This window comes from Morone saxatilis, unplaced genomic scaffold (genome assembly GCF_004916995.1).
Source record: "Morone saxatilis isolate NCDOM2014 unplaced genomic scaffold, NCSU_SB_2.0 Contig20, whole genome shotgun sequence".
Lineage (NCBI taxonomy): Eukaryota > Metazoa > Chordata > Actinopteri > Moronidae > Morone > Morone saxatilis.
Window position 1 is genome coordinate 17643313 of NW_023339763.1, and position 23207 is coordinate 17666519.

General features: G+C 39.3%; 1 protein-coding gene across 1 annotated transcript in view; it reads left to right on the top strand.

The window, feature by feature from the left end:
• LOC118331830 (seizure protein 6 homolog) overlaps positions 1-20960 on the top strand; it is a 43342-nt gene extending 22382 nt beyond the window's left edge. The window contains exons 5-16 of the mRNA XM_035666909.1: positions 6224-6409; positions 7369-7537; positions 8054-8220; positions 8313-8507; positions 9331-9469; positions 17387-17583; positions 18333-18527; positions 19602-19793; positions 20061-20255; positions 20469-20507; positions 20604-20712; positions 20801-20960. Of these exons, the coding sequence (XP_035522802.1) occupies positions 6224-6409; positions 7369-7537; positions 8054-8220; positions 8313-8507; positions 9331-9469; positions 17387-17583; positions 18333-18527; positions 19602-19793; positions 20061-20255; positions 20469-20507; positions 20604-20712; positions 20801-20960 (1943 nt within the window). The remainder of the gene's footprint in view (positions 1-6223; positions 6410-7368; positions 7538-8053; positions 8221-8312; positions 8508-9330; positions 9470-17386; positions 17584-18332; positions 18528-19601; positions 19794-20060; positions 20256-20468; positions 20508-20603; positions 20713-20800) is intronic.
• Positions 20961-23207: the final 2247 nt, after the last annotated feature.

The following is a 23207-nucleotide window of genomic DNA, read 5'->3' on the forward strand; positions in this document are numbered from 1 at the left end:
GGGGGGGGGGGGAATGTGTCCTCATAGTCACGTATTTTGCTCTTTTAGCCTTAACCGCTTACTGATATTTGTGAAGATTTTTTCTCAAAATTTCAAAGAAAAGTTTGTCACACTTCTTCTGCACTCTCTCCTTAAGGCTCTGATGATGTCGCTGAGCCAAGGCAGACCTTTAGGCTTAGGCTTTTTCTATTTAAGGGGAGCAACGAAATTCAGGATAGAAGAGCAGGTGGTGTTAAATAAGAAAGTAAGTTCCTCAGTAGTGAGAGGGGGAGGAGAGCCTCAGAGCACTTATTGGCAGTCAAAGAGTTAATGAAGTGAAAGCAATGTACAGGAAGATGAGCTTTATACAGAGAGAAAAGCAGAGGTGCGACAAATAAAACAACACTATCATCTGACAGACAAGCATCAACTATTTCAATATTGCAGGTCAGAAAACCAGACGATAAGACTAGACCAAATGTATGGCCTAGTTTGTGAGTGAGTCCAGTGGGAAGAAGAACAAGATAAAATAACTCAAACAGATGCTTAAATTCATTCACAAGAGGCTTAGTAGGAAAACACACATTAATGTTAAAGTCACCAAGAATCAGGACCTAACAAAGTTAGGCATAGTGTTTGAGAGGAAGTCCACGAATTAGGTCATCAGTGGTGGTTTGTGTATTTTAGTTAGACTAAAGTTCAATTAAAGTGGGATTGACCACGCCAACTTTTCAGTAGGCAGCAATTAAAATGTTTCTTAAACACAGCGGCTAGTATGAGCGGATGAGAGGATGAGAAATAAACCTGCTAATGGATTTAAGACACTGGTGGTGATGGTGATGAAGGAATGTAGAGAATGCTGGAGATCTGTATGTGATGGGCACTGTATATGTTGAACGGGGGCAATTTTAACCCCTAACATTATTGTTAAATTAGAACACATTTGTGTGCAATGCATGCAAGCATGTGGAAAGGATACCAAAAGTCATCTTAAAGTGTCGATGGCATGCAAAATAGTTTTTTGACAAAGGGTATAATTCTACCAATAATAGATATATTCTTACTTTTGAAACAGAGGAGTTAAGTCAATGCTGCCATTCATTTAAAAAGGAAAATCGTTTGTATGCATGAGCATTGTGGATACTAATAATTAAATGTAACACTGCACATGCAAATGTGGACAACCCAAGGCCCATTTTACTCCCAATTAGAAGGGGTCCTTCCTTTTAAATTAAAGCCAATTTATTATGGAACCACAACCTCCTTGTTTAGTTGATGAAATGATTGCCATCATCTCATCTCTGACCTCTTAACATCTATAGGTGAGCTTGAATTGTTATTACAGGATTTTATTAAGTATGTAGAGCATAATCAATGGCATTGCCAATGGCAGTGATGCTTTACAGGAATTATTGATTAGCTGTAACTAATAAGCCAGGTTGACAAGTGAGGTGGCCAAAGGACCTCTGCCCCTGGCAGTGATCCACCATTTGCCACAACCTCTCAGTAGCATTGATGAGATGCCGCCTCTAGTCCAAAGTTATTTCTCCTTAATAGCCTTTATTGAGTAAATGACCATTAAAATTGAGTTTTTAACCCAACCACATAAATATCAATAGGCCATATCATGACAGAACTATGGTCTGGCTTTGTACAACTGAATCACTTTCGAGACAACACTATTGATCTTTCTGTAAAAGGTAATGCTTTGGTGCACAGCCAGGACATGAGGCTTGGACACAGTGACAGTTGTACTCTCCCACAAGTTACCTGCTAACTGCAGGACTGCTGCCATCACAGTGCACCAAAACAACAACAAGACTAGAGACGGTCATCAGCACAGGGTTTTGTCTCCTTTGAAACACATTTTACTCTCTCCATGGTGAATAATATTCTCCGAATATACAGCCATTAAATATAACAATAACAATTGACACTACTTGCATTATTTGTGTTTTGTTTTCTGTCATTATATCCTGCTCTCCCCTTGCCAAGTTTAATCTCATTCCAGCTCTCTACCTGAAAGGATGAAAACACAGTTTATTAGGCCTAAATTGAAATGCATTTTATTTGTTTGTCCAAATACGGTGGATAACTTAGCGTTACCGGCTTCTTCACCTCATCTATTTTGCCCAAGTCAACAATATTTGTCCATTATTGGTTGAAGAGCAACATTCTCAATTTGAAGTACTGCAGCAAATGAAAAATGTGCATACAGCAGAGTAAGGCTCATTAATGGGAAGAGTGTGTGAGTGAATGCAGTAGTCACACCAAGTGCTCTTTCAGGGAATGTTTTTTTTTAAAATGATTTCCAAAAGATGATCTCTAGACCTGACACAGGGCTGAAGAAACTGTAACTCATTATTGGACCCAAAATGCAGATTCATAGTCCTATATTTTTTGACACAAAATACTTGAATTTTAAATAGGTGAGTAAGGGCAGGAAGCAATACAAACAGAAAGACTTCATATTCAAAAAAGGCAGGACAAATTAATTGCTGTTGCACAGATAAGTGAGAGAAAAAGAAAGACAGGAAGACAGGATGTGTTCCTCTTGAACTCTTGTGAACAAGTACTGTGAAATGACAAAAATAAATTGGAAAATACAAACAAACAAACAAAACATTTAGTCCATGTTCAGATTCCTTATGATTATGTATTGGTTCTGACAAGCTACACATAAAACAGAATGTGAAACTATGCCATTTAAATCCCAGAGGCTTTTATCTATTTTTCCTCACTTTTTATTTTAATTTTAAAACAATATTAAAGTACAATGCATGTTTGATATTGACGATACAGCATTTCTGTCAGTGATTTCTCCTTGTTTTGACCTGTGATGCCCTCTTTCATCTAAACAGAGTAATTTTAAAAGAAATATGGGAACACAGTGAGGTGATACATCATTTCCACACAACCATCTTCCACTAAGACACCCTGTTATCTGGTTGACAGTAATTGTCTATCACTTATTTAGGGATTCATCAGAATGGCAACAACCACAGTAGCATTTTGTTTAAATTAGCTCTGTGATTCAGAAAACGTGCACATTTTGGTGTACATTGCAACTTCCTGTCTGTAGTGCACACTTTTATCACTTTGCAAAAGCATACATTTGATCTGAAATGCTAGTCCATACTAGTAATGTTGTAAAATTGAAGGTTTACCTGAGTGTTACCAATGTGACCATTTCCTTTTCTCTACAAGGAAACACTAACTAAAGACATAAGCTCCATGTCTGTTTCCTGTGGCCCTATAGTACTATCAGCTAATCTTCCTGGCTGTCTGCACCGTGGATCTATTATTTGTAATGGCAAAACAATCAGACTTTATGGCCCAGCACCACATCTACTGGCATGGAGGGAGCACGTAATTTAATACTCCAGGAATTGGCTCCACAATTTTTGCCTCTGGCTCTCCCACTGCATGCTCAATAGGGATGTAAATGCTGCTATGATAATGGCAATAACGAGGTTCATTGGAGCTAGTGATAAACTATGAATTGAATGGATGACCCAGGGGCAGTGTACCTCGTCCCTGTGGCTCACTGATTTACTGCAAAAGAAAAGCCTGTTTCATTATGGTGGGGACCAGTGGCTTGTATAAAAAAAAACCCAGTCAGTAGATTAAAACATAGTAGATGAGGGCATTTTCACAAGCCTTTATGGCCATTATGCATTTAGGGCTGTTTTCCCTCGAGTTCGAGTTCAAAGATTGATAGAATAACATTTTTGAATATCCAATTTAGCTTCAAGGTAATGCTAGAAACATCACTTAAGTGTTGTTTTTCATCTACAAATGACTGGCTGCAATGAAAGCACTTCAGATCCAACCCACTACAGAATTCTTTTTGTGCTGTTTAACCTCCACTTGTTAATGGACTTGCATGTGTGCATGCAAAGACGTGTGTGTGGACCAAAGAGCCTGTCTGTCAAGTGTCAGCTTTTGCTTTCTACGTGTCCTCTGCTTCTGCGCTAAACGTATGATCTTAAAAACCCAGGCCTTTGGCTGTTTTATCATGGGACCTGTGTCAAAAATCTTTTAACAGTTGGTGTTTACTTTATCAGGACAATTTTAATTTGTCCAAGTATGTTTTAAACCATCTGAAATTAACCCTATTATACTGTATGACTTTCAATTTCTTTACTAAACATTAACTTTAAATACTGATTGGCAGTGCTGTACGGTCTCTGACTATTTCATTGTCACAGACTTGTCTTGGACTCGTTGGTATTTGCACTTAGATTTGTCTTGGACTTGGCCATTGGTCTCACCAAATACTCTAGTTTGATTCAAAATCTAGAACGTGTCAATGTCAATACAATCGTATGCCTGGCTGCCAAAACTCACTCAACTCTTTTTCTCCTGTCTCTGTCTTGACTCTGTCTCTCTCATTTGGACTCGTTTTTGACTTACACTCGAACCTTTTTGAACTCTGTCTCAACTAGTCCTGGTCTTGAACTAAAGCACTGCTGATTGGATGTTTTCATGCCAAGTGCATATTTCAGTGATAGAAGGTACAGTTCTGTGATGTTTACAATTTAAAAAAAAATAAAGAAAAAAGGCTGGATGTAAGAAAAAGAATAGGTAACACCTTAGTACATTTCTACAGACAAGCTCTCACCAAACAGCCCTTTAACTATGCAGCTGAAAATTGCTATAGTACACTTCTTAATTCTGTAAACACCAATCTTAATCATATTAACATAAGTAGATTAAGGTGTTTGCACTACATAGCCAATGCTTATTATCATAATTGCTTTTAAGACTGCAAATACAATTTCAACGCAGGCAGGTCCTCCACTATGTCCTTTTCCTTGTTGTTTTTTCCTTCTATTAGCTCTTATTTGTGCTTTGCATACACTCCATTAAGCTGAGACATGACGTGCAACTTGCAAAGTTTGAGTAAAGTTGCAGCTTTTAAAAGGCTTCTGTAATTTTGCCGGTGCACAATCACAGTGTTATTATAACACAAGCCATAGTGGGTCCAATTATGTTGCTTGTTTTGTTGTTAACACATTCACCAGAACTTTAAAAGTTTTAGTCTGATCATTAAAGTGCCGACACTAATGAGGTAGAACAGTGTGGTTATTAGACAGGAAGAGAAGGTTGTTTAATAGCTTCCATTACAGACTTGGTTAGCTCACTCCATTATCCATGTGAACTCCATCCCATCCTACACCATTCATTTAAAAAGAGGGACAGAACAACAATGCAAAGCAAGTCCAGGAACATTGATCTTACCCTGCTGGAATCAGGACTCTTTGACAACCACTACAGAGGCAATTTTTCTTCCACCTATCACATTATAGGCCCACTATGATGTTCAACTGATCAGCAACATTTCCATTTGTCAAAGTATTTGCAGTGGCTCTACACTGCATCCCACGGTGATGTTAATTACTGTAGTGCTGCAAACATGTCTCTGTACATTTACATACTGCATGAACTGGTAAACTGCAATTAATTAAGAAATGGAGTGTTTATGAAGAAAGTTGAAGGTTGGTTATAAAGCACCCCTAATTGTATGTGCCTGTGTGTATGTGAGAATCAGGAAGGCAGAGACAGAGTTGAAGCATTGTACTTGATTTATTTGCACAAACAATGGAACCCCCCCCCCTTATATCTAAATATGCATGTGTGCTCTGTGGTGGTTTGGAGGAGAGACAACATGGTCAACAATGCAACACAGCACCGGCTATGCACAGTGCAGGATACAGAGGATTATGTTGTGGAGCCAGTTAACATTGTTGGCTGTTTGTTTTGGCAAGAACTTGACTTTTGTCATTTTTACATTAAAAATTTCCCTCAAGTATCAGAATGCTGAAAGAATACTTAAAACTGGGATAAAAAATGAGGTCGCAAGTGAGTCCCTCGATAAAGGGTTTCATTATCAGGTCAGTTATTTGCACTTGCGTTACAGAACAGATAATTAGCAAATTAATTAACTGTTTAATTGAATTGCATTATAGCATTAATGGTTTTTTACCTTGTGACATCTTGTCACACATTAGGCAGCAACAATCACACATTTAATAAATTTTACTGGCATTACATTAGCAGAACCAAAGTAGCACATTTGTCCCCTATATAGTGTTTATCAAATGCATTTCAGTTTTAGATGATTTTTAGGTCCGTTACAGTTCACAAAAAAAATCACATAAAAAAATGACTTATACTCTAATTAATTAAAATGTCTCCTTTGCTTGCTCTCTCATTTCTAACTGATCTTTCTTCTCCCAAGCCTTTGTGCTGAGCTGTGCGTTCCCCAAAGAGCCTGCTGGCGGAGAGGTTTCTGTGACACACCTCCATGCTGGCGGAGAAGCCTTCTTCCGCTGTTTCACGGGCTACAAGTTGCAAGGCCCAAAAATGCTTACCTGTCGCAATGCAACCACACCTTACTGGAGTGGAAAGGAGCCCCGATGTGTGGGTAAGTCAAACTGGTTCTTTGCCAGACACATGTTAGCTCATTTCCAGTAGGAGCTGTTCAGGGTAATGAGGTAGCCCCTTACTGAACTGCAACAACAAAGCAGCAAAAACTGTAATTACACAAAATTAAGTCTCTGTAACTGTAGGTCCTTACACCTGCAGGTTAATTGGTATGCTCACTGCTTTTTTTTTTTAGATTTAATTTTTTTTTCTATTAAATTACCTTCTAGTAGTTAACAGACTGGGGGCAGACTTCTAAAGCAATCTTGTTTTCTTTCATAATTAAATTTGTCCAAATGGTTTCCTAAGAAACTTTATTAAAGTATTATTGAGTAATACTATTTAGAATCTGATAGAAGCCATTTCTACAATTAAAATGATGTGCAGAGTAAATAATTTTAAACACTCAAAAATGTATGGTATATTGTAAGCCCTTTTCTCTGCAGCTTTCTTCTAGAATACAGGTGATTTTGATTAACGAAAGCTTTCACTACGTTGTCTCCTGCTGAGTTGATTAGTTACACTCAGAGGCCAAATGAGTGTGTTTGCATGTGATTAGCAGCACAGGGAGCTATTCTTTAGAGACAGGGCAAAACAAGGCCATTGGACCTGGCTGCCTTAATTAGAACTGGGCCGCATGACTATCTTCCTGCTGGTAAAGGCTCATCTGCCAGTTCCAGCCTTTCTCCGTGCCGGCCTGCAGCTGCTCTGAACTGATAGTGTAACTGCCGCCGTTTTGCTGTTCTCTTTACAAGTCCATCACACGCAGTCACGCACTCTTAGACCCAGGTGAGTCGCCGAGTGTAGTCCAGCCACAGTCCACTGGATATTGATGCAATCTCTGGTCAGACAGGGACTTTTCTCCAAAACTCCCCCTACCATAGCTGGTGTCATTACTTTTCTCATCTAGTCTTACCCTCCAACTCTTTGTCTTCTCCCTCTCTTTCTTCTCACATACAGCATCCTGTGGGGGAATGATAAAAAATGCCACCTACGGTCGTATCGTCTCACCAGGTTTCCCTGGCAACTACAGCAACAATCTGACATGCCACTGGGTCCTGGAGGCCCCTGAAGGCCACCGGCTTCACATTCACTTTGAGAAGGTGGCTCTGGCAGAGGACGATGACAGGTAGTGTATGCAGACTGCAAAACTCAAAACACACATTGAGGCGGGAGTGTACAGTATGAATTTTTGTGTGTATGTGTGTCTTCAGCTAATAGATGGCACAGAGCTTTAAACTCATTCTCTGAATAACACCATGCCTGTGGATAGACCATTAAAACCCTCAAAGGCTATAAATAACCAAAATCTTTAGGGAGTGACAGATGAATTTGAAAGGACCTTTTATCATTATAATCCTTTAACAGTGTTCCATCAAGCGAATGAATTGAAGGGACTACAGAGGGTAGTGAGAGGTAGGGAACAGCAATTGCATTACATTTTTCACTAACTACTGATCCACATGGCTATTGTCATACATGGCCATTTACCTCATTACAGAATGGTGGAAAATGTTATTACAGCCACAACTGGAACAGTGGGCAGCTCTCAGATAGCTTGTAACTTCTTTTATGCTTCTTTTACCTTTCAAGGCTCACTTACATCTATTTTAATCTATCTTCCTCTTATTTCTGTGTTTTTAAGGCTGCTGATTAAGAATGGCAACAACATAGACTCTCCCCCTGTGTACGACTCATATGAGGTAGAGTATTTGCCCAATGAGGGCGTGCTCAGTACTGGACGTTACTTGTTTATAGAGTTTACCACAGACGGGACAATGACCTCCACTGGCGCAGCCATCAGATACGAAGGCAGGTGGATCACGCAGTTTGCAGAGTTTGCTAATAGACACACTGTACCTTGTCACCCTGCATTTGACACCGTGCATTTTTTCTGTCCACAGCTTTTGCGAAAGGTATGTGCTACGAGCCCTTCGTGAAGTATGGCAACTTCAGCAGCAGTGATTCTACCTACGGTGTGGGTGCAGTGGTAGAATTCTCATGTGATCCTGGCTACACCCTGGAGCAAGGCTCCGTAGTGATAGAGTGTGTGGATGCACAAAACCCCCAGTGGAATGAGACTGAGCCGGCTTGTAGGGGTGAGTCAACAGATTTCATCCGCTAGGGTAATTGTGCGACGTTAAATCTTTTGAAAAATATGCTTCCACTGGAGCAGAACTTAGAGGAAGATATGACTGACCTAAGGACCCAAGGCTTTCATTGTCTACTTGATCACTGCAGGAGTTAGTGAAGTCTTTTTACTCAAATATTAAAGACCACTGGCAGCTAACTATATTTTCCTAAGCTGCTCTATTCTGATCCATGATAAATTTCCTCTTTAAAATGTAACAATGATTTACTGTGACATGTTTGCTTGCAGGGCAGATTATTATAAGTGTTTAAGATTAAAAAGGCATACAATAGTTGGCCTAAGATGAACACTGCCACACTGCACAGACTGCGCACCATACTAAATGCTGTACTACCCCTGAGCCCTTCCTCTCTTTCTTTCTCACACTCTTTCCACACATGACACTGACCTCACTCTCGGTCTTTGTTGCCTGTATGGTCATTCTGCCAAACAGTGAAATTGAAAAGCTCTCTAGTAAAGCTCGATATAAGAAAATTTTATTTCTTCTCCTGTGGGTCATGGTCACCAAGCTGTTCAGTGGTAGTATGCAGTTTTACAAGGTCCATGTCAAGGAGCCTGCACATTCGATTGCAGCTGTATTTTTTAAGCATTACGACCATGTTTCCATTCTATGAAGTCACATAATTGTTTTCATTCAGCCAGTTAAATTGCATGCTTTGATATATACTTTGCTTGTTAAATTGATTGTAGTCTAAATTTTCTGTGTCTTGAAATCCGTTACGATTTATTTATGTTTCTCAGTGTCAACCTGAGGTCTTTGTGCGTTGCAGCTGTGTGCAGCGGGGAGATCACAGACTCTGCCGGTGTGGTGCTGTCTCCTAATTGGCCTGAGGCCTATGACAAGGGGCAGGACTGCATCTGGGGCATCCATGTGGAAGAGGACAAGAGGATCATGCTTGACATCCAAGTGTAAGAGACTGCACTCAGGTGTAAGACTGAGAAATCACACAGCGAGGTCAGCGAGGAGGTGAAATTGACCTCGAGATGTTAAAGACTCCATCTCCAGACACAAACATTCAGTTACATTTCTCATCTTTTTTGTCACTCACATAGACATGCTACGACATGCACATGGGGAAGTGTTTCAGTGGCTGCAGTCACTAATTAGATTTTTTTCTCACCCGCTACATTAAGAATTCTGTGTAGCTTCCAGCTCGCTCTCTGACCAGATTAGCCAGTAAGCCTCCCTGCTCCTACTTCCCTGGTGTGTGTCTCAGAGTTGGCTTTGAAATGAATATGCTCTGGCAGTGAACTACTCTGAGCCACTTATCCAGCCTTCCCAACTGTAATTCAACACACATTCAACACACATGCACACAGATTGCAATAGACTGATGCACACACAAATATAGGCACACTGCATTTCTCCTTCACCCATCACTCTTACTGTATGCCCCCTCCAACACCACACACACAAATACACACACCCCGTCTTTCTTATCCAAGTTATTGCTCCTAAGAGAAGTGTAAATGATCACGTTTCTTTGTTTTCTTCATGTTACTTTTTTTTAAAAACAAAACAATTCAAGTGTGTGCCTTAGAATTTTCGTGTTTGTCTGCTTATCTTATATGGGTTCATCTATTTGTCTTGTTTGAGTGATTACATGAATATTTCCATGAACATGGGATCCTGTAGACAACACAAAACTACAAGATATTTGTGTTATTGCCCGAAGCACTTGCACACAAGAGGGCAGAGAGAGGTTCCAATTAAACCAGTTGGGAATACTGCCTGAGGCTGAAGAAAAATAGTCCCTGACAAATCTCAAACAGAGGGTACTATCAGCTATTGGTCATGGTGGTCATTTGTTTGTAGGCGTTTGCAAAAATACTCTTGCTGTAAGAATTAATATTCTGTATATCTCTGAACAGTTGATAAAATTACAAAGTTTAATTATGACATGAGGTCTGGATGCTGTCCTGCATGTAATTTACAGCAAACTTCAGTCATCATCATTATCATATTGTATTAGTTTTCTTGCATTTGCTAGTTCCTTTGGGCAGTAAAAAACACTAAATTACTTTTCTTTTTTTTAAATAGAAGATTTTTTAATTACAATGTGTAAAAAACACTATAAGACATTTTAGTCTAGAAGTATAACTGTACTTAAATTTGGCTTTGTTGACTCATTAACAGTATTAGTAATATCAGTTTGGATTTAGATAAATTCTGTTGATAATACTTTAGACAAATATACATTTGAATAACATTTATCTGATTTACATCAGATTATAATCATAAAACGTTGTATTGCATTACTTTATCAAGTATTTTTTTAGATGTTGCTGAATTTAGTCTAAAAAAACCTCATCCCTCACAGCTGTGAGCATATAGTTGTGTATGCCTTTGCATGGTCACAATGCACATAATGCCCCAAACTTCTTCTTTTATCTTTTAGGCTTACCATAACTGAGATATGAGCGACCACGCAAATATGATCCACAGATCAAAAGGGAATAATAGCATCAGAGGATACCAATAACACGCAATGTCTGAATACCACGCAGGGGTTTGTGTGACCCTGCTTGCCTCCCTGTTCTTTAGTTGGAGATTAAGTTTCAGTGATTAATGTCTGATGTTGCAAGTCGACCAGTGCACCTAGGGTAAAAAAGATCAGAGGGGATTTTTTTTCCCCATGCAGAAGTAAACAAGTTTGATTTGAGGTAAACTGATTTTCATTCAGAGGTCGAGTCTTTTTAAATTGCACCAGCACTAAGTTTGTTTTAATCCGAACCACATGAGGCCACTCGCTGTAAATTAATGGTGCTGTGGCCAGCTCTAGTTTATCTCAAGGTTGGTCATGCATGGCATTCATGGAAGTAAAAACCCACAGCTTGTGTGCTCCCTGCAGACCCTACCATTACCCTCATGTCTGGCCTGCGCATCTTGAGAATAGCATTCCTTAAGGCTCGGTCAACATGTAATTTGTGTGAAAGTGTTGTTTGTGTGCACGTGTTATGCATGTCGAAGTGACAAAAGGCTCTTGTGGATGAGAGCTGTCTCATTATAAGGGTGGGTACACACTTTTCCACATTAATGACAATGTTTTCTGTATTATCATTCATCACTGTGCCTGTGCTGGCAATTACAGAGGAGCAGTGTGCATAATGAGGACTGATTAATTAATTTAGGCCAAACAGGAGGGCTGGCTCTTTGCTAATTAGCATGGAGCATGGCTCGAGCAAAAGCAGGAGACAAGAGGTTACAGCTGATATCCCCACCTGTGGAACTGAACAAGGTAAATGGTTTACATGTGGATATCAGCATTTAGAGTATACTGTATCTAGAAATGTGTTTCACCTATAAACATGATGAGGACGTCTTTTTTTTTTTACAGTAGGAATGTTTATGTCAATTTACTGAGCACAGAGACCTTTTAGATACATGCTGGGTTTATAGAGTCCTCTTGTGGATACTCTGAGCATAACATGCCATTTGCAAGTCCACTTGTGCTGGGGTTATGTAGGTGCATGAACACTAATGGTTTTTTATTTGAAAAGAGAACCTTTTTCACTGTGCAGAACAATTCAAATGTCAAATATGTCTATAAGATGTAGAAGGTTGCCGTTTGAAAAGCTTGACACTGAAAGCAATTTCCATTCTGTTAGAGTTACTGGAGATTTGCCGGGTCCCTTAGACTTGCCTTGACAGGTCAGTGAAGGTGACAAAATGCCTAGAGGCTTATACAAAACACAGCTGTCACCCCTTCATCTGCAGAATTGAGCTGATGCCATTGGTATGCAGAGGAGTCTCCAGAAATTCTCTAAGTCCTTTTTCAAACAGACCTTTGCAAACACCCATGCCTCTTCGGTGGAGAAGATATATCACATTAGACAACTCTAAACAAGTATTGCCTTTAAAGTTTTTGGAATTAACTATGTTAAAGCCAGTCTTACACCCTCACACATCACCATTTTAACATCACTTTGGCTAGTAGAAGTTCACATTAGTCTTTGTTAGTCATCCAGGCTCTGTCCAATCACAGAGGAGAACAAGATTCCAGTGAATTTTTTAAGTTGATTATTGAGTTTCAGCGATATTTTGATTCTCTGCTTGCCGGCCAATTTTTTGCTCTTACAGCAACACACAGGAGCAGAGTGCCTGTCACCAAGTTTCAATTTTTTGACTGCTTTCCTGTCTGGAGGGGAAACCATTAAAGGAGCCAGGTGGGATGACATTTGGGTGGAGCGGTTGCCAGGTTGCTACAGAGAAGGCAGTTGAGCGACCTGTAGTGACTCAACACAGAGTTCTGTGTAAGTCTGGACTGAAGGCAGAGTGTGTTTGGCATTCTTCTGTATTGTCACCAGCTCTATGAAAACACTTCAAGCAGAGAGTGGAGCGAATGGATGGGGTCAGAGGGAAAATTTAAAACCAAGGTTGACAGCAGCATTCTCGATGAGTCACAGCGACAGGGGAGACTATTTAGGAACCCACACAGGAGGAAAGGTTACTGTGTGTCAAGTGGGGAAGTGTGCGATTTGCTAGTGCTGTTGAATATAAATCTGCTGTTTTCGGATATGGCTGATGGCCTTGCATGTTGCCCAAAATCAGACCAAAATTATTGTTGTTAGTTCTGAAGTAACTGTGGGTGTATTTTTCCCAAAGAGCAAGTCAGGAAGAAAAATCTGAATTTGGCCCCAGATCCAGGCCTCAGTGGAAAGTGTGATGACAGATTCTAATTCTGTGATCTCTCCATGATGAAGATGAGACATAGAGAAGCACAGTCTCAATCTTGAGCAGCGTTGACTTCTGAAAGATAAAGAATTGAGAGCAGATTTCACCATCAAGTGCAAAAATGTTATCCAACGTTTGTGGTATAAAGTTAAGAGTAAAGGATGAAGATCAGTAGCAATGCTATTGAGCTCTATCTAATATCAGATTAGCTAAAGAAGATAAAGGATATGGGTTGTTGTATTGATAAGATACACCAGTGTGAAGGAGAGTAGAAGCTTTACAGTAAAAGCAGTAAAAAGTAAGAACTAGACTAATTGGGAGAATTGCTAACCTGTACATAGCAAAAGGGATCAGCAGGTGCTGTATATTTGTGTTGAGTTCGATGAAATGCAGAGACTGGAGGTAATCACAAAGTAAGATTGCCAACTGACAGTACCCCATCCCTCCTTCTAGGGTAGTCTGAATGCAGGGGGGGAGATAAGGCGAAATACAGTGCAATGATAAGGTGGATAGCCTTGTTGACATGAGCAGCAAGTGAAGGATAGAGCTTGAATAGAGGTGAAGTGAAGTGTGAGATGTGGAGACGCAAACACCATTGGCTGCGGTTTTCGTCTGTGGACTTGGACACCCCCGTTTTATTGTGACAACTGTGACACTACTACTCCTACTGCTAATAAAATCCCCATTGTCTGTCATCCAATGCAGTCACTAAGTGTGAGCAGGATACTTATTATAGATTGTGAATGCTTCAAATAAGATGTTACAAAAATATACCTAACGAAGGATGTAGGAGTGAGAAAACGTCATGGGCTTATTATGTTTATTTCCTTTCCTCTTTTTTGATCACTACACACACAGCATTTCCACATATGCATGCAAGTGTTCTCCATGGCTGTCTGGAAATGGAAACTGGCATTGTCATTCCTGTCACTTCTATCCACAGCCGCTGATTGTTAGAGAACATGGAGGTGTAAATTGTCCCCATAGCTGTCCAACTAACCGGAGGGAGTACCATGTCACTCAGCACCTCATTTCACTCTCATTCATGCAGCTGGCATCTATTATTTGTGTCCATCAGGAGAAGCTGGAATTTAGTTCTGTCCAAATTTCAGCACCAGCACACTGCACACAGACAGTGGAATAAAGTCATTCTGGTCATGTTTTTGTCTCAAATTTGTGCCCTCCGGGACTTGCTAGCCTTAACCAGGGAATTCACCTTTGGGTTTAATTATTGGTCAAGGCTTATAGTCAACATAAATCACATAAATAGGTAGGATTTGGTCCTAGTCTGGATGAATATACCTAAAGTGGATGCATTTCATTGATTTTAACTGAAGTGTGTTTCTACTCAGAAGTGACATGGAAACTGGGGGAGGTTATGAGTAAAAGACTGAGGAGAGGTAAACAGACTAGGGCCATTTGCTTCCTTCTATTATCATAAAACTCTGTCAGTCACATTTAAACCCCATCCTAGACTTCTACTGCTGTGTTTGTTCCCACAAAAATAAAAAAGGTATTTAGTCTGTGCATGTTTGAATCTCATATTCAGTGGTCATGGGCTCTGATACCATAAACATAGAAACAGTGGATTACGGAAGATGAAATAGAGTTGTTAGAGAAGTAATTTAGGCAAGAAAATCCACCGTCATTTATATGGAACTGAAAAAAAGAAAAATCTGAGTAAAAATCAAAAGTACAAAAAAGTACAAACTGATAGAAATAAGAACAGCGGAAAATAATAACATTCTGGTGTTTTTTTATGTTATCTTTGAAACAATTTGCATGTAAGATTTGTTTCTGCTACATTGTTGGGAATGCATGATTGTATTGTGTTGTAGACTTAGAATTTGTATTAATATATATAGTATAGGAACCCAAATGTTTTACCATAAAGTTTTTCATTTTTGTGTTCTCCTGCAGACTGTTTTTTTCTCTCCTTGGTTACCCATTTGAATTTGTTGGTTCCTAGGATGCGGACATAGGAAGCTTTCTTGACAAAGATTGACCTCTCTATGTAGTCTTATTCTAGGTTCATGTTGATTGCCATGTGATCTCATTGACGTAGATGAGTGTGTGACTTTTTTACCTAAATCTGACAACAGCAAATTGTCTCAGAACCCCCATTTATTTATTTGTGAAATATTTTGACTTTTGACGTATCACACAGCTATCTTTAAGTATACACAAACATAAAGGATCACAACACAATACTAGATGACCAGACAGAATAGATATTTTTGAAAAGCCAAAGATAAATCCGGGGGAAAATTCAACGATGATTTGATAACAAGGTGTGATCGAAACTACAGGCGAGGGAGCCTTAATGCATTGATGAAAATTCTGCAAAGGAATCGAGAAAAGCTGTGAGGTTTATCAGTTACCATTTTGGGAAAACACTGGTCTCCCGAAAATTGTGTTTGCGCTTGATTAATTTCTTGATCGTGCACTCTAAATGGTGAGGGAGAGCTTATGCAGGGGACAGGTGACATAGCTATAAAAGCAGTGCTCCTACTTAATGGCATTGTTCTATTACTGCTAAGTTCTGTTCAGTACACCTTGTGAATATTAACACAAAACAATCTGCCAATCTCCACTGCTATTTTGTCCCCCTGTGCTTAAGGCACATAAAGAGCAACGAGTTTCTCTAAAATGACCTTGGTCTCAGAAACCATAACAGTTCTGAATTTCAGCAGATGGGCTGGAAATCTCACCCACTACAGAGACAAAAATGTTTTTTATCGATTAATCAGATTGTGGCACTATTACTTCAGATGTTACTTTTTGGCCTTTAAAATTTGAACCTCAGAAACAAAATTATTTTTATTCCCTTGGATTATTCTGTTTTTTTTTTTTTACTCCTAAATTTTTTGAGCAATCTATATCAAATTGTTTACATAGCATAGCTGGACCACTCGGGATATAACTTGTTTTTCAGATTTTGATAGTCCACATAGTTTTAAAATTATACATTTTAATACCATGGTTTAGGTGAATACTCTATTCTGACTGCAGGGTGTACATTAGTACCTAATGTAGGACACCTACTAAGTAGTTCCAGTGAAACTGCCACCCTTCTAAATTAGTGTGCTGAAATAAATTGAATGACAACAAAATCTTTATTTCTCATAAATATACAACGATCAGCCATAATGTTATGCAGCCCCAGTCGCAACAAACTGTGATGTAATTTGTGTTCTGGCATCTTTCTATCAGAACCAGCATAAACTGTTTCAGCAATTGCATCAATGAAACTTGGCCGCCCATGAGCCTGTCTCTGGTTCACCACTTTTCCTTAATTGGACCACTTTTGATAGGTACTGACCACTGCCGACAGGGAACACCCCACATGAGCTGCAGTTTTGGAGATGCTCTGACCCGGTCGTCTAACCATCACAATTTAAACATAATGGCAAATTAAATTTACCATACACAGTGTTATTGACTTTTAATATTGCTATCATATCGTTGCTCTCACATAGCGCCTATGTTTAACAAGAAGACTAGCTAGCTATCCAGCCATGTCATTGTCCCTAAATCAAGGGCTCACAGAGCCCTTTGGCTCAACTACGAGCTATGTTTCATTATGATGTCGTAGGGAAATGGAAGGAAAAGCCTCTTTAACTCAACTACTTAGACATTAACGCCATTACTGAGTAATTTACTGGGCTTTCTGGGGAGCCGGGGATTGAACAGCAATCTTCTGATTATGAGACAACATCTCTTTCTCTATTTGTTGTCATTTTTTTCTATAATCCTGGTTGTCAGCTTTTTGTATAGGTGTTGTGACCTAAAGGATGATGGTATATTATGCTCATTTTTGTAAATATACACTTTATAGTACATATTCATGAGAGCAATGTGGGGGACTGAAAAGGCATACATCATGAATTATTTAGTGTTTACTTCACATTAGATCCATCCAGTATAAACAGAATTATTATTTCCCAAGGACTGCTGACATCGCCTTATGCCATCAGCTTTTGCTTTCATCAGCCAAGAAGGATACCAGTCGCTTAACTCTTAAAGCTCTGAGCAAAATACTTAGCCATCATACCACATAACCACAGACATGGGACATAGCTGTACTTTATAGAAAAACCTTAATTCATATCACCAGGAAGAAAATAACCACATTTTTATGTCTGTTCTAGTCTCCATGTTGGCAAGAATGATCTGCTGACCTTCTATGATGGTGATGACCTGACAGCGAACATCCTGGGCCAATACAGTGGCACACGGCCACACTTCAAGCTCTATACCTCCATGGCTGATGTCACAATTCAATTTCAGTCAGATCCTGCCACCAACATCTATGGCTACAACAATGGTTTTGTGGTCCACTTCTTTGGTAAGATTGTGGTTTTCTTTTTGTATGTTCAGTTGTGGTTGAATAAAAAACACTACTTAATTGTCTTGGTTAACTGAAATCCATAACTTTATCTTATAATTAAATGTAATTAAATGTATGATGACAAAAAACAAAACAAAGAATGGTTAAGTGTGAAATATAATATTTTACTCATACCTAAAACCCAGCAGGTTACCAATTAGAATAAAAGTCTATTTATTCCTCTGTCTCTTTGCCTCTTTCTCTTGCTGTGCCTCTGCCTGTATTCTGGTTTATCCCAGGTGCACAGGATTTGATAACAACAAACACAGACACACAATAATAGGGTACTTCAACATCAGCTGGTTTTGCCCATTTCTTTCTGTTCTTGGCCATGTATGGTGCAGTTAGGGAGGCACAGATTGACTGGTGCCAAACCACATGTTGTGTTCCTCCCAGCAAACAGCACAAACCTCTATTTACATTCTCTCTCAAACTGCTGCTGTTTAGTGCACACCAAACAGACACATTTGCAGTTGTATTCCTACAGACAAGGTCATCTTGTGTCCTTTCACAATCTTGATCCCGTATAAAAAATATGTACATTAAACAAGACAGCATTATTGAGGTTTATCTGCATTCCCAATACCATCGTCCTTTCTTATTGTGTCAATAAAAATGATTAATCTATCGGTAATTCATAATTTCCCATTCTGCATATCTTCTCTCCCACCAACACAACGCAACACTAACTGCTCCAATGCCAACAGAGGTGCCAAGGAACGACACCTGCTCTGAGCTGCCGGAGATCACAAACGGCTGGAAGAGCACATCTCACCCTGACCTCATCCATGGCACTGTCATCACCTACCAGTGCTACCCTGGATTTGAGCTGGTAGGGTCTGAGATCCTCATGTGCCAGTGGGATCTCACTTGGAGCGGTGACGTGCCGAGATGTGAGGAAGGTGAGAGGAACCAGGCAAAACTTCGTATTTTCGCCATTTTTTGACACATGGAGAGCAGAAGAGTCAGCCCTCACCAGTCATATAGTCTGTGAATATTTTGGCTTTGGTATAGTGAGGAGACTGGATTACATAATAAAACTTTTATTCTCTTAGTAAATTTAATCTGCACATGCTGCACATGCTGCAGAGGATGCAGAGAAGAATGTAATGCCTGTTCAGTTACTTGAATAGAAAGCTAACTGTATATAGTAGACACAATTTTAAAGAATGTCAAACATACAACATATTCAAAGCAAATTAGTACTGGATGGAGATTGGTGATACAGGGCAAAAAAAAGACTTCATATTTTAACGTGGCTGATTCACAACAGCAAACTCTGATACAATGGTGGGTCATATTTGGATTGGGTGCCAATTAGCAGCCGTTTTGAAGCCATTGTAAACTCAAGTGTCGACGCAGACCTCGTTTTAGCTGTTTAATACTACTAACTAACATTTTGGAAACGTTCCATATCGGTAGTTGCAACTGTGATTTTTGAACTTAAAGGAAAACGTTTAAAGGGAAAGTCATTTATAGTCTTTTGTTGCTGTGTGAAATCTTATGATCTGATGATTTGCCTCAAGTTATGTCACTTGAGTCAGCATTCAGCATGTTAGTTGATTCTGTTTGGAGGTCGGTAGCCACCTCCTCATCTCTTCTTGAGAATAGCAGCTAGAAGTTAGCCACTACTAGCAGTTGAGTTGCATTGTGGATAATGTGGGGACCTGGTTTTGACAAGGAAGAGGAATATGTGAAATAAAAAAGATGATATCTCTGGTTCTGCAGCAACAAGGAGTTCAAAGCTGTAGTAGTACTGTACTCTTTTAAAAACCCCTTTCCATACTGTGAATAGTGCTTAATAATCTTGTGTGGCATTAAAACAGGTACCTACAGTATTAGGAATTTACCTGTGTCATTTATCCTAGAAAAGTAATAATATAACAATAATGTAAATCATTATTTTTCTTGGTTAAACTACCAACACCACCAATGGAAATGATAACAAATCATCGTTTGTTTTGGTGATGCACCAGTTATGACATGTCAGGACCCTGGAAATGTGGAGCACAGTCATAAGGTGATCACTGGAAGCCGCCTCACCGTTGGATCGACAGTGCAGTTCATCTGTAATAAAGGCTACATCCTGTCTGGCAACAGCCTCCTCACCTGCTACAACCGAGATTCTGCCACACCCAAGTGGAGCGAGAGGCTTCCCAAGTGTGTCCGTAAGTCACATAATTCGGAAACACGCATATACATGGACACGCACACACACACACACCACTGTTTGAGTTCTTTGGATATATGATTTAAACATGTTATGCTTGAAGGTGCCAATTATAATTTTGGTTTATTTTTTGCCACATCATGCGCCTGTAGTTTCAACATACAAAACTGAAGTGAATAGGGCCACTGTACTTTCACAAAGTACAAATGTACAAATATGAGTGAGTGAGTATTTCTGTGACCTAAGATATTGTCCTTCCTCTCAGCTGAAAAGTATGAGCCATGCAGGAACCCTGGTGCTGCCTCCACCAGTGTGCAGAGCTCTGAAAAGGCGTTTTACCAAGCAGGGGAGATGCTGACCTTCTCCTGCCACTCAGGGTACGAGCTTCAGGGTGACGCCACCATCTACTGTATCCCTGGACACCCGTCGCAGTGGAATAGCACTCCCCCTGCCTGCAGAGGTGAATCATGCTCACACACTGTAGCAAGCTTTTTTAGCTTTTACAATTCTCCCAACATTTGGAAATACAATACGACCTGGACCATATTATGTGCCATTGATTTTGTTGCTGTTTGTGAATGCAAATGCTTTGCTTAAATGTAATATATGCATTGTGCGCTATGTTACACAACTCTGGTCCAAATACTGACTAACTGCATTTGTGTCTTGGTAGCATCCTCAACTCAATATGTGAACGAACGCAGGCTAGATGGTGAGCTGTGTTTCAAAACATTGCAGTATAAATATATTAATATTTCTCATTTGTGCAGTAAGAAATAACTGGTTTGTGTGTTTTTTTCCCATCTAGTGGTTAATATGGATTATGGCATGGAGGGAACCAATATTGCCCTCGCTGTTTTTATTCCAACTGCAATCATCTTGGTGGTTGTCCTTGGGATTTATGTCTACTTTGCCAAGTAAGTAACAATTTAAAACTTTATTTATTTCATTTGGAATCAAATAAGCCTTAACAGGATGTTCTTTGTTTCCCTGCTGTTTACTCAGACTCCAAGGGAAGACTATCAGAATGCCAACATCCTCGCCACCGTATGACAACATGACAGAAGAGTCAGCTTTCGACAACCCTGTGTATGAGTGCGGAGTAAGTACAGATGTCATGAGCATGCGAGACGTGGATTCACACAACACCAGTGTGCTGTCCTGATCCTTTCCCATCTGGCTGCCATTCTGTCGTCATCTCATATTTCACCAGCAGAGGGCTCCCTCCACCTCACCTTTCATCACCTCATCAATCATCAGTAAAAGCTAGTGGTCTTAGCTGATGATGTTGCTCTTAAGAATATAAAGGAAGGACACGTTTCCTCACCTCACTGTGTGGTCAGAGGTCACTTTTCTTCCTGGATTTTCATACATCATCCACCTGGAGGAGTGAGAGTGACATGTTAGACTTGCAGTCCATCATTCTCATTGTGGTATGAAATCTCTTACCCATGTCATATAAATGTATCATGTTGCATGCTGCAATCACAGTATTATTTATTCATAGATGTACCTGTGCTAATTGTATCACAAAGATAGAGGATGCCATATAGCCATAGGTTTCTATGTGAATGTATGGATGCACGTTTTTTTTTTTTTCTCACAATTTTCATGTACTGGTCTCAATTGTGACTGCAGCATCCTCTCATCCTTTCCCCCCTACTCCTTCAGCACTGGCAGTCTCATTCTAGATACTAAACCCTGTCAGTCTGTCAACCTTGGCTGTACTGCTGAAGAACTATGAGGTGAGATCTTCTGTTGCTGACGGCATATCTCACTCACCTGAGTCACCTGTCTGTCATGTTTTGACTACCTCTCCCAACCTGCACACATATTCTGGTTTCACTGCAGCATGGTTTTCTAGAAATCCTCTAGTCATTCTGCTCTTTCTTCTACTTTGATGTCTAAAACCACATTTCTGTAATTACAGACTATGATAGGTATACAGAACCACTGGATAGAAAGAATTTAAAACACAATGCTAGTGCAGTCCTGGGATATATGGCATACCCATCTTGTTTGTATACACCTAAAATAATGGATAAAAGATTAGGAGAGATTTCACATGAATGAAAACCTTATACCTATATGTTTCTCTTTTATGGTACGATGACAATTGTATATGTGTGATTGTAACATCTACATTACATGCATACTGGTCATATTTTGTTTTATGTGTTTTAGTGTTTACCTTAGGGTATATAACTTATTATTTTGTTAAATGCATGTTTCTTAAGAAAAGATTGATGAAATAACTTAAGTTGCCAACAGATAAATATACAAAAAATAAGGAATAATTGGGAAAAAGAAATGTCAGACTATAGTTAAAACCTGATCCATATGGTACCATTTTCAAAATACTACAGATAGTGTTTTTCCCCGCAGTAGTCATTAGTTCATGTGTTGTTCATCATTTGTGAAAATTTCAGATAATAAATGGTAATAGCAATTAATAGTGGTCCACCAAAGTAACATATCCAACACTTTCTATTGTCAGTATGTAATTAGTTCTGTTTCTGTTGTGTTCATACCAAATTCTTGGTAAAGCACTGTTTTCTCATTTCAGGTTAATTAAAATGTACAAGACAATACTGATAAACAGTATTTCTTTCATAATAAGTCATTGTTATGCCAACACTATAAAGTAAATACATTTTTCCATCTAACCTCACAGGTCATTTTGCATGTATGACAAATCAGAAAGACACAATTGCAAATTAAAAACATATATTTGTTTTAATATTTCAAAGTTAATCTGTGTATTGTAAATGTTTCTTTATGCATCACAAATTGTACGATCCTCCACCATTGTGATTCCATTTTAACTGATATATTTGTCTGATCTTTACAGGACAAATGAAAAAGATTAAGAGGTGTCCATTTAGAGCCCTTAAAGCAAGAATTGCTCAAGCTTTGCCTTTTGGGACCCTCTCTGCACTGCTCATCTTTTCCTCCAACCTTTTTGTTCCCCAATGATTTCTTTCCATTTTCCCTTTGTGTGGATTACTGTAAATATGTCTTTCTTTTAACGGTCAAATCTGTGAGTCTGTGGATCACCATGGTGATATTTTTATAAAGTAAATTGCTGATGACCGTTGGTGATTGTATGTTTTTGAGTACTTTTTGATGCCCCAATTGCCAGTAGCAATTAGAGATTGAGGGAAATGGTGTTTCGGTTGTTAAGATCTGTTGGATACAAATCCTTCATCACCCAACACACTTTGGAAATTTGCCATCATGACTTTCTTTTCTTTCTGTGTACGGGTCTGCTATTTGTAAATAAACTGCCTGTCCAATATGAGTGCCTCACGACTGACTATAACCTGAGAAATCACATGTGAAAATGTTTGTAAAACTGGATATTTCGTTTTAATTTTGTATTTGCAGGCCTGACATTCTTAGCACTTCACAG